Below are 12,509 nucleotides of genomic sequence, written 5' to 3'. Positions count from 1 at the left end.
ATACTAACAGTGACATCTACTGGGCAATGTGGCACAATACAAGTTTGCAATAAGTGACGTTAGATGAGCTTGATTTGAGGAATACTTGACACAACAAATAACCCTACTAAGCAGAGCAGAGCTGAACTACACTGGCCTGGCTACAAATCCACCACTTGCTGGAGTTGTGCGTGCATGTGTACAAAATTATTCGATGCGATATCAGAACTGAAACATACCACTACCACAAAGTGTGCAAAGCTCTCATCAAGGAAAAGGGTGGCTTTTTTGAAGAATTTCAAATATAAAATATTTTTTCATTTGTTTAACAGTTTTTCCTTTACTATATGATTCCATATGTGTTATTTCATAGTTTTTACGTATTCACTATTATTCTACAATGTAGAAAATAGTAAAAAATAAAAGAATAACCCTTGAATCAGTAGGTGTGTCCAAACCTTTGACTGGTACTGTAGTGTATGTTGTTGCTTTGACAAAGTCATTTCTGAAGATTATTATTTATACTGAACAAAAATATAAATGCAACACGCAAAAATGTCAAAGATTTTCCAGAGTTACAGTTCATATATTGAAATGAGTTTAAATAAATTAATTAGTGCCTAATCTATGGATTTCACATGACTGGGCAGGGGTGCAGCCATGGGTGGGCCTGGGAGGGCATAGGTCCACCCACTGGGGAGCCAGGCCCAGCCAATCAGAACAAGTTTTTCCCCACAAAAGGGCTTTATTACAGAGAGAAATACTCCTCAACACCTCCTCTCCACCCACCCTCAGACGATTCCACAAGTGAAGAAGCCGGATATGGAGGTCCTGGGCTGGAGCGGCTACACGTGTTTGTGGTTTTGAGGCCGCTTGGACGTACAGCCAAATTCCCTAATAATACGTTGCAGGCAGTTTATGATATTAAAATTAACATTCAATTATCTGGCAACAGCGCTGGTGGACATTCCTGCAGTCAGCATGCCAACGGCACGCTCTCTCAAAAGGTCTAACATCTATGGCATTGTGTTGTTCGACAAAACAGCACATTTTAAAGTGGCCTTTTATTGTACCCAGCACAAGGTGCAACTGTGTAGTGATCATGCTGTGCTTGTTAGTGACCAGCTTCTTGATATACCACACCTGTCAGGTAGATGGATTATTTTGGCAAAGGAGAAATGCTCACTAACAAGGATATAAACAACATTTTAGAGAAATATTTGAAAGAAATAAGCTTTCTTGTACATATGAAACTTTTCTGGGATTTTTTAGTTCAGCTCATGAAACATGGGACCAACACTTTATAGGTTACGTTTACATTTTTGTTCAGTGTATTTGATGTGATTAGGGATTCATTTCAAGAGAACAAAAAAAAGTCAACCCTGTTACATAAATTTAACTGAAACTGTTAATTTTCAAATGTATTTTTTCTTAAGAAACATTGAACATCTAGTAGTCAAATCACAGTGTAAAAGCAGGTGAGCTGGTTCTACTCTTTTTGACAATTTTCTGGTGTTTTGTGGTGGACAACTGAGTGGGTTGAGCGTAACACATCAACCCTATTACCCATAGATCGACATGCTAGAAATGTTTTAACAATAACACAAATACTGTGAAGCTTGCATTCAATTGCCCTTCCCTGATTCACACAACAAGCTTCCATTCTGCCTTTCAAAAGGTGATTTATGGCTGATTTAAGATGACATCTTCAACACTGTTATGGTCAATATTGTTACGGTCAACCCTGTTACTTTATTTGGCAGTTACGCACTATTTTAAATTTTAAATTAACCTCTTGAGATGGTAAAACATGTTATTTTTATAAAGTTGAATGTACACTTTATGGCAGAATTTTAAAATATTTTTTTCCCCCTCAACAAGTTACACTACTTAAATGGCACGTAATTGGTGGAACGACCATGCTATGCATTACCTTGGACTCCATGTAATTCATCAGGACGGCGAAGTTGGTGGTGTGGTTACAATAGCAGGAAGTGACATCAGAGCTCGTGTGAGTCACCCTGCAACCTTCGCTGGACCAGCCGTTAGAATTTCCAGTCCTGTGGCACAAAACCCCAGAAATCAATATGACACAAACACGCACGCACACACACACACACACAAACACTACGCAACGTTATGTTATGACTTATCGCTACTGACATGTACTCTAGGGACGTCTGACTTAGCTGCACTGTGTGGTCATACTTACATTAGGGTGAAATTCCAAAACACGCAAACAGGCGTGATTCGCTGCGAATACTCCACCTAGAACAAGAAACAGATGTTTCTCACCCTCTTTCTCTCTGTCTCTCTCCTCGCACCCTTTGACAGGACACGCCAAAAGCAACACGGAATCGGGCCAGGGAACTTACTAGAAAGACCTGGGCCAACTCTTTACTTTGTGAATAGATGTCAAATCAATGACATGTACTGTATTGTAGAGTTTCTATAACAACCTTATGTTTCCCTCAACCATTACTTCACCCCGTTCCCAACCACTGTAAAAATGACCAAGATTGGTTTGTTAGTGAAACCCAAAGATTCTGGGGTTCTTGAGAATCTGGCAACCTCGCCTAAGACAAATTGTAGGAGGAGAACCACCCACTAGATACAATATATACACATCAACGTTACACCACACACCCATACTTAAGCTCTTACAAAATCGTAACATATTGTACGGATTGGAATTCGTTTCATCATAAGAATTGCAGGAAATATTTTTGTTGTTGTTGCAGGACATAACATTTCACACTACTGAGCCGAACCAAGCCAAGCCGCACTGGCTGGCCTGATTACTCATCACCGTAGTTGCTGGAGCAGAGCTGGAAAGGACAATGTGAAATGAAAATATCCAAGCCAGTAAGTACTCTATGGTTCAGGTTGGCACTATAGTGTGAATCAGGATGCAGGCAGTAATCTAGTGTGTAGCAGTGGGCTTTATCTCCTTCATATATAGTAATGTGTATGTCCCAAATGGCACCCTATTCCCTATAGAGCAGTAATTTTGACATGGGCATATAGGACTCTAAAGGTAATAGGGTGCACTATAAAATAAATAGAGTGCCATTTGGAATGCAGCCATTGATCTTACCACGTGCGAGGAGGACAAAGTATAGTGGATGGCCACTGGGATGTTCTGGGCCTTGGAGGGGTCTCGAACCGTGGCTGAGATGACTGCAGTGGCCAGGCGACCAGGGAGGACACTGCGGAGAGCAATAATAGAGTAGATGTAACCTTTAGGCCTTTCCTTTCATGTGAGCTTGTTGGCAACCAAAACAGATCTTGTCCGATTAAGATCAGACTACTTGAAGTATAAAGTGTCATTTCTTTTTACATTTTTCTAGTAGATAAAGATTGTATTCAGATATAATCCAATAATGTATTCCCTTTGAATTCTCCATGCTGTATGTTGGTGTAGCATTTTAATTCCCCAAAAGATCTGGAGGTTCTGAAACGTTTACCATAATTATGTCAAAGTTCATATGGTCATTCATTGTATTGGATGACATTCTCTACTAGGTCAAATTGGAGGTGTAAGGAAACCAGACCCTGTGTTTTTACTCTGGTCTTCTGGAGAAGTATCCTGCTCCATCCTAGACTGGATCTCCATTAGATGACTGTAGTACGTATGGATGAACATCACTTCCTTGTGACCTGCCAAACAAAATGGGTGATAAAATAAACGTCATCATAAAATACAACACTGATGCAAGTGTTAGTTAAATGGGTCTCCCGCTATTCTTGTTCAAACCGGAAAAAAACAGTGAAAAAAAATCTGACATACCACTATAAATGGAGAAATATACACATTAATCTAACGATATCTTGTTGCATTTGTCGCAATTTAACCAACTCAAAGTGCTCTTGAAGTCACCACACTATTTCGTTGATGTAGCCTAGTTTTAACAGACCTATGAAGCATTGTTGGCCGACTAGTAAAATATTATGGGGTTAATACGGTCTCGTGAAAATTACATTCGCTGTAGCCTAGCTTTGACTGAACGATGCACCATGGTTCTTTTCTCTCTCCTTGTTCATTGTTATTGGGATAATTTGGGAAGGTTGTGGCTGTTTTTACTTTGCTTAATGTGGTGATTTTATCAAAGGGAACATTTGATTTTCCGCTAATCAAAGAGATTTGCTGTAGAGGATAGCACTATGGTTGATCAATTGCCCGCAAATCTAAACCCGCCGCGAATCATGTGCCATTCTAAGGTAGGCTATATTTTACATAAAAGCTAACAATTTACTTATTATTCATTCATTATCATTCTTTAGCCTAAAAATCTATGGTAGGCCTTTTCTAGCAATAAAGTACAGTATATGATCATCTCTGAAGGTTTTGTTTAAAAAAAATGTATTTAGTCACAGCATAAAATAAATTAAATGTGAGCTCATGGCTCCACAAACATTGACTATATAATAAAATTCAATAAACAAGTGAAGACCCAGCCATTATTATTTTCCATTCGTACTTTTATTCAGGACAGACAAACTAACATTTTCATAAAACCTGCTTCTTCAATTTGAGGTTTTTGCGTTACTTTTCAACATGAAAAACAGACTTGGTCAGAAACAGAGTAAGCCTAACTATGTGTAAGTAGGTCCAACTGTAATTGTAGCTGACTGATCCTCAAGATCAGCCAAACAAACGCAGAATAACATTCTACACAAAAACGTGGGCTATAGGCTACGTAAAATAACCTGGTAGCCCTACCCTGTAGCAAACAAACAAACAAACAAAACCATTTGCATAGGATATAGGCCGCACCTGTTCAACTAAAAAGTGTTCTGCTGAAGTGGGCTCTCAAAAAGTACAGACTGAGAAAGCCCTCTCGGCCTCCACAGAGGTGGCCTAGATGTTAGCGATCGTGACCGGTTGATTGTTGGTTCAAACAGGCAAAATTTATTGACTAGATTTTCAGCGGCTGGGTTTTGCATGTGGCCTCGTTGGCATTCATTTCTGTAAAGCTTTGCCACACAGACGGCATTTTTTGAATTAATAAAAGAAGGTAGACCCTTGCGTCTCAAAATTCGGAGTGTTACTGCATGTGGTCATTCCTACATCTGCAGGAACCCCTCTTTATACTTCTATTGGTCCATTTTTAAGTACACAGAGGGAGGCGGGGGTGCTCCAGTACAGTAGGTGGCGGTAATGCAGCTAATGCAGGTAATTCCCGCAGGTGAAGACGCCTGATGCGGAGGTCCTGTGCTGGCATGGCTACACGTGGTTTGCGGTTGTGAGGCCGGTTGGACGTACTTCCAAATGTCCTAAAACGATGTTGGAGATGAACATACTTCAGTGTGAAAAGTGCAAATCAATCCCAGAACAACAGCAAAGGACCTTGTGACGATGCTGGATGAAACAGGTACAACGGTATCTATATCCACAGTCAAACGAGTCCTAAATCGACATCAACTGAAAGGCCGCTCAGCAAGGAAGAATCTACTGCTACAAAACCTCCATAAAAAAGCCAGACTACGGTTTGCAATTGCACATGGGGACAAAGATCGTACTTTTTGGAGAAATGTCCTCTGGTCTGATGAAACAGAAACAAAACTGTTTGGCCATAATGACTATCGTTATGCTTGCAAGCTGAAGAACACCATCCCAACAGTGAAGCACGGGGGTGGCAGCATCAATTTGTCGGGGTGCTTTGCTGTAGGAAGGACTGGTGCACGAAACAAAATAGATGGCATCATGAGGTAGGACAATTATGTGGATATATTGAAGCAACATCTCAAGAAATCAGTCAGGAAGTTAAAGCTTGGTCACAAATGGGTCTTCCAAATGGACAATGACCCCAAGCATACTTCCAAAGTTGTGGCAAAATGGCTTAAGGACAACAAAGTCAAGGTATTGGAGTGGCCATTACAAAGCCCTGACCTCAATCCTATAGAAAATTTGTGGGCAAAACTGAAAAAGTGTGTGTGAGCAAGGAGGCCTACAAACCTGACTCAGTTACACCAGCTCTGTCAGGAGGAATGGGCCAAAATTCCCCTAACTTATTGTGGGAAGCTTGTGGAAGGCTACCCGAAATGTTTGACCCAAGTTAAACAATTTAAAGGCAATGTTACCAAATACTAATTGAGTGTATGTAAACTTATGACCCACAGGGAATGTGATGAAATAAATAAAAGCTGAAATAAATCATTCTCTATTATTATTCTGACATTTCACATTCTTAAAATAAAGTGGCCTAAGACAGGGAACTTTTACTAGGATTATATGTCAGGGAAAAAAACTGTGTTTAAATGTATTTGGCTGTGTGTGTATGTAAACTTCCGACTTCAACTTTACATTTTACTTTGTAAAAATAAGCTGTTATGGGACTCTTATTTACTATAACTCTATTACTAATAAAATGTATTGTAAGGGAAATAAAAACATGTTACATGTTGCAGTAGGCCTTTAGAATAACGCTAAACATATCCTTGACTCTATCCAGCGACGCAAACAATGCCAGCACATAGAATGAATGACAATGGATGGAATGGGCGATCATTGTGCAAGTTACTTCACAATCTGATTTAAATAAGGCCTAACTGAATGATGAGGGTGAAGAGGTTGGTTTTATTTAGAACAACAATAGTGTAATAACGAGTTTGTGTTATGCCTATTTATCAGTGTTGGCACTCATGTTAATAATTTGACCGCACGCCTTGCGGGTTTGATTACCATTCTCTTTCACGTTTTGACAGCACTGCAAATACTGCAGAATTTAGATTTGGAGCCTGATGAAGGATCAGATATTAAGCTTGAAATCAGAACAGAGCCAACAGACGGTGATCCCAACAAAACAAGGCCCATGAAAACTGTGTGCAGTGTAACCGATTTGTTTGTGGGGCTTGCTCACACAAAGCCTCGAAGCTGTGTGCTGACTTTGGAAACAAAGCATAAAGAGAAGATGAGATTGATTAATGCGTTAAGGCACACGGTTACACTGCACACAGTTTTCATGGGCCTTGTTTTGTGTGCCCCTGCTGCAGGTGTCGCATAACCTCTCTGTAGCGGTTGTGTGGCATGGTCTCTCCCAAAATAAGTCCACCCTAAAACTATCAGAACAAAATTCCTCTACATCCATGCTCTTTCCGCATGCAATAAATGCGTACAGTTCATCATTAGACATGTCCCACGTACTGTTTCCTTTTTTGTGCACATGAGCAACAGTACAATCTCTGATGCACTGCGACATCTGCATGTCACATAAACTCATCACTCTTTTCTACCCAAACCGTGTCATCCCTCCCAGACTCCTGTCTCACCGTGGCAGTTGGGATCACCGTCTATTGGCTCTGTTCTGGTACTGTTCTGGTAATCAAAAAATGTGTGTTTTTATATCTTATCATGAATAATACTTTCCGGTATTTCCACAAATATAAATTAATGCAATTCATCACAATTGTTCATGCACTGATGCTTTTTGTTTAGGAATATGGCAAATCATTTTGCCTGTGTACCTGCCTGGTTATATTATTATTATAGTTTTAACATCTACTTTATCAAAAGAAGCTGTAACCCGGACTTTATTAATTACTAGAAACTATTACTAATCAAATCTACAAATAAAGTTGATCCAATAGATTACACTGAAATGTTTTTATTGTAAGGGAAACAAAAATAGGCTATAGGCAACGTTCTCTAGTGGTTCTAGAGTTAAACCTTAGTGTGAGTGTCCGTGTGTGTGTTCATCCGCATGAATGAGTGTTACCCAAGTCATGTAGTCTCTGGACCTCCGTGTCGGGGATGAGCAGCTCGTCCTGGCCACTACCTCTACTGTGACCGCCAAACACTGACGGTTTAAACACACAGCTGCAGCTCATCTGGGACAGCTTCTGTGCCTCCACGTGCACATCTGGGAACAAAGGACATACAGGGAAATTGGACTCCTATAAAGTAATACAGGAACATTACAGACAAATTGGACTCGTGCTAAAATATGGAATTGTTTTAAGATGATCATATCAAGGATAATCTAGCTATTTGAGGTATCAAAAATATACAGTACCAGTCAAAAGTTTGGACACACCTACTCGTTCAAGAGTTTTTCTTTATTTGTACTATTTTCTACATTGAAGAAAATATGAAAACTATGAAATAACACATATGGACTCATGCAGTAACCAAATAAACAGTTAAAAACGACTCAAAATCTATTTTAGATCATTCAAAGTAGCCACCCTTTGCCTTCATGACAGCTTTGCAAACTTTTGGCATTCTCTCAACCAGCTTCATGAGGTGTTCTATCGTTTTGACGTTTCTACTGTAGCATACAGTATGTATATACATAAAGTATTAACAGTTTTATTCACAGTACTGGTGAAAAATAATACTTTCCGATAATTGCATAGATTTTAATGGACACCTATGATGTGTGTAAAATACTTTTTTGAAGGTTGTACTGATTACGATGAGATAATGCTAAGCTATTTGCCAGCTATGTGTTGACATTATACAATGCATTCTGGGTGTCACGTAAACGTGTTAGACCAAAGATGTTATATAATGAGGTGAAGTAGACGACACACCCCCTTCAAAAACGAACAAACTCATCTCGTCTCCAGAAGGCACTGCATCTCAGTGCAAGAGGCGTCACTGCAGTCCCTGGTTCAAATCCAGGCTATATCACATCCGGCCTGGATTTAAAATTCCAATAGGGTAGCACACAATTGGCACAGCGTCCTCCGGGTTTGGCCGGGGTAGGCAGTCATTGTAAATAAGAATTTGCTCTTAACTGACTTGCCTAGTTAAATAAAGGTTAAATAAAAATAAAAACCTTATCTTTGGTTGACGCAAAAACAAAATAACATGGTGGCACGCACACACTACCCTTCATCGGATTACTTTTGACTTTTATAAAGTGTTTTACTCAATTATTTCGATCAGTACTCTGAGCTCACCCGTGATATGATGAATTGTAAATAGTAATTGCTATTGGCTGATTTCATATTCGGGTTTCTGTCAGCCGAGAGTTAGCTAAATATGAACGCTTGTGTTACGTCAATCTTTCCTAAGTTAGCACTAGGACTAATGTAGCCTACATTTTCTGGTTTGGATGATTGTGAATGTCTGAACATTACATCCAGAAATAACCTGGTTACAATCAGGACATAACTTTGTGATAACCATAATTTGCAAATAAATCAATTTAAAATTCTACAATGTGATTTTCTGGATTTTTTTTTCTAATTTTGTCTGTCATAGTTGAAGTGTACCTTTGATGAAAATTTTTAAGTGGGAGAACTTGCACAATTGGTGTATGACTAAATACTTTTTTGTCCCACTGTACATGACCATTTCTTGGAGAGACTCCTTCCCGTCCAGGAGACTGTCAAACATGGCAGCTTCAATGTGGTGCTCTTATTCTTCTCACTTCGCTTGGTGAGGTAGATTGCTGCTATAACTTGATGACCGTTCACATACCTAACCATTTCCTTGGCTTTCTTGTAGAGTGTATCTATTGTTTTCAGTGCCATGACGTCCTTGAGGAGCATATCCAATGCATAAGCAGCACAGCCAATGGGTGTGATGTGAGGGAAGGACTCCTCCACTAGACCAAACAGCCTTCATGTTTCCAGGACTGTCTGTCACCGCTGCAAATACCTTCTGTGGTCCAAGGTCATTGATGGCTGCCTTCAGCTTATCTGCAATGTAGAGGACGGTGTGTCTGTTGTCCCTTGTGTCTGTGCTCTTGTAGAATACTGGTTTGAGGGGTGGAGATGATGTAGTTTATCAGAGGTGAACCAGTTGCATACACAACTCGAGCAAGACATTCATCAGCATTTCTCTGACTACGTTCCTCCATTGAGTCAAAAAAACCTCTGATTCCAGGAGGACCATGAGCTGTTGCTATCAATAAGGTGCCTGATTCAGCATTATCACCTCAAATAGAAGTAGAGGGACTTTTGTCAGAGGTTGCTTGTTGTGAGTGCTGAGGGAACTTTATGCACTTGGCCAGATGATTCTGCATCATTGATGCATTCTTCACATATGATTTGGCACAGTATATGCAAATGTACACAGCTTTTCCTTCTACATTAGCTGCAGTGAAATGTCTCCACACATCAGTTAGTGCCTGTGACATTCCTGTAAAGATTGGAAAAAAATTGTTAAAAAAACAAATATAATTCCATGTACAGATAAATAGTTAAGCAATAAGACACTCCTCAGTTAGGCTCAAGCAAGCTAAAACCCACATGGTAACTAAAACTAACTAGCAGAAATTGTTACTTTAGAAATGATTTAAACAAAAAAATATAAAATGTCGTATAAAAGCCCACCCAGTATTGTAATCAAAACTTACCAGAAAGCATGTAGTCCTTGGCTCAGAAAGTGTAGTATTGTGGGCTCAATAGCATCTCATTACACTGAACCCGAACCGGATGCGTGCGTGCGCCATCGTGCTCTATCGTGCATACATTTATTTTGTCCCCCTACACCAAACGCGATCACGACACGCAGGTTAAAATATCAAAACAAACTCTGAAACAATGACATTCATTTGGGGACAGGTCGAAAAGCATTAAACATGTATGGCAATTTAGCTAGTTAGCTTGCACTTGCTAGCTAATTTGTCCTATTTAGCTAGCTTGCTGTTGCTAGCTAATATGTCCCGGGATATAAACATTGAGTTGTTATTTTACCTGAAATGCACAAGGACCTCTACTCCTACAATTAATCCACACATAAAACGGCCAATCGAATCGTTTCTATTCATCTCTCCTCCTTCCAGGCTTTTTTATCTTTGAACTTATATGGTGATTGGCATCTAAACTTTCATAGTTTCATACTACCACGATGACGGGCAAAACTGTTCGTCTTTCAGTCACCCACGTGGGTATAACCAATGAGGAGATGGCACGTGAGTACCTGCTTCTATAAACGAATGAGGAAATGGGAGAGGCAGGACTTTCAGCGTGATCTGCGTCAGAAATAGAAGGGAGTTCTATTTTAGCCCTTGGCATGACAGACGCTCGTTGGCGCGCGCGAGCAGTGTGGGTGAAATAATTTAATAACATGGATTTCTAAATGTATTTTGCTCGCTCGCGCACGCGACGTGTCCGGTCTGGCCAGCATGTTAGTGTGCAATGTCTTGAGAATCAGCTGTACATGTGATGGAAGAGTGTACTGTACATGTGACGGAAGAATGCACTGTGCATGTAGATAGTTTAACCAAAATATGCCACAAGACCTAGAATTGCCTCATGTGTATCCCACAAAAAAGGTTCACTGTTATAAGCTAACTTTTTGATCAATTTAAGAAAAATTCCCCAAATTCCAGGGCTTAACTTCCCATGGAAATATTCCGGTAATTTACCAGAAAGTTTCCGACACTTTTCAACCTTAGTGACCACAATAGAGTGATCACACCCATTTGTTGGTACGTGTCAAGAGAGTTTATCTATACTTTCCATAGCTGTCTATTTACCAACACAAACTGACGCTGGCACTAAGACCGCACTAAATGAGCTGTAAAGGGCCAAGAGCAAATAGGAAAATGCTCATCCAGAAGTGGCGCTCCTAGTGGCTGGTGATTTAAATGCAGGGAAACTGATATCCATCTTACCTCATTTCTTTAAGCATGTCACCTGTGCAACTAGAATTTTAAAAACTCTAGATCACCATCACTCCACACACAGAAACACATGCAAAGCTCTCCCTCACCCACCATTTGGCAAATCTGCCAAATAATACCTATCATAAAATAATACCTATCATCCTGATTCCTGCTTACAAGCAAAAAATCAAACAGGAAGTACCAATGATGCTCCCAATGTTGGAAGTGGTCCGATGAAGAGGATGCTAAGCTACAGGACTGTTTTGCTAGCACAGACTGGAATATGTTCCGGGATTAATTTGATGGCATTGAGGAACTGACCACACCAGTCACCAACTTCATTAACAAGCATGCCCACATTCACATCGACGGGGATTTAGTGGAGCGGGTCGAGAGATTCAAGATTGTTGGTTTCTACGTCACTAAGGATCTATCACTGTCCACACACACCAACACAGTCATTAAGAGGGCACGAAACATCTCTTCCCCCTAAGAAGTCTGAAGATTTTTGGAATGGGCCCTCAAAATGTTATACAGCTGCACCATTGAGAGCATCTTGACTGGCTGCATCACCAGTTGGTATGACAACAACTTGGCATCCTTCCGCAAGGCACTAGAGGGTAGTGAGTACGGCCAAGTAAATCACTGGGGCCGAGCTTCCTGCCATCTTGGACCTCTATAACAAGCGGAGCCAGAGGAAGGCCCAGAACAATTCATAGACCAGGGGTTCCCAAACATTCTTGGCCCACAACCCCATTTTGAGATCTAAAACTTCTCTGAAACCCAACCATGTGAAAAAATGTACACTTTACATACAAAAGTGTGTGGACACCCTTTCAAATTCACCTGTTGCTAACATGTGTATAAAATCGAGCACACAGCCATGCGATCTCCATAGACAAACATTGACAGTACAATGGCCTTCCTGAAGAGCCCACCTTTGTAACAAGTCAGTTTGGCAAATTT

The 12,509-nt window shown here is 40.3% G+C and overlaps 1 protein-coding gene across 5 annotated transcripts in view; it reads right to left on the bottom strand.

Moving 5' to 3' along the window:
- Positions 1-12,509, bottom strand: part of LOC123997463 (adhesion G-protein coupled receptor D2) — a 161,632-nt gene that overhangs the window by 113,592 nt on the left and 35,531 nt on the right. For all 5 annotated transcript variants that reach the window (XM_046301730.1, XM_046301733.1, XM_046301734.1 and 2 more), the window contains 5 exons: positions 7,698-7,841; positions 3,534-3,639; positions 3,077-3,188; positions 2,192-2,247; positions 1,913-2,039 (listed from right to left, as the gene is read on the bottom strand). In XM_046301730.1, the coding sequence (XP_046157686.1) occupies positions 1,913-2,039; positions 2,192-2,247; positions 3,077-3,188; positions 3,534-3,639; positions 7,698-7,841 (545 nt within the window). The remainder of the gene's footprint in view (positions 1-1,912; positions 2,040-2,191; positions 2,248-3,076; positions 3,189-3,533; positions 3,640-7,697; positions 7,842-12,509) is intronic.

This window comes from Oncorhynchus gorbuscha, linkage group LG15 (genome assembly GCF_021184085.1).
Source record: "Oncorhynchus gorbuscha isolate QuinsamMale2020 ecotype Even-year linkage group LG15, OgorEven_v1.0, whole genome shotgun sequence".
Taxonomy (NCBI): domain Eukaryota; kingdom Metazoa; phylum Chordata; class Actinopteri; order Salmoniformes; family Salmonidae; genus Oncorhynchus; species Oncorhynchus gorbuscha.
The sequence above is the reverse complement of the archived record's forward strand: the minus strand, read 5'-3'. Positions and strand labels throughout refer to the sequence as shown.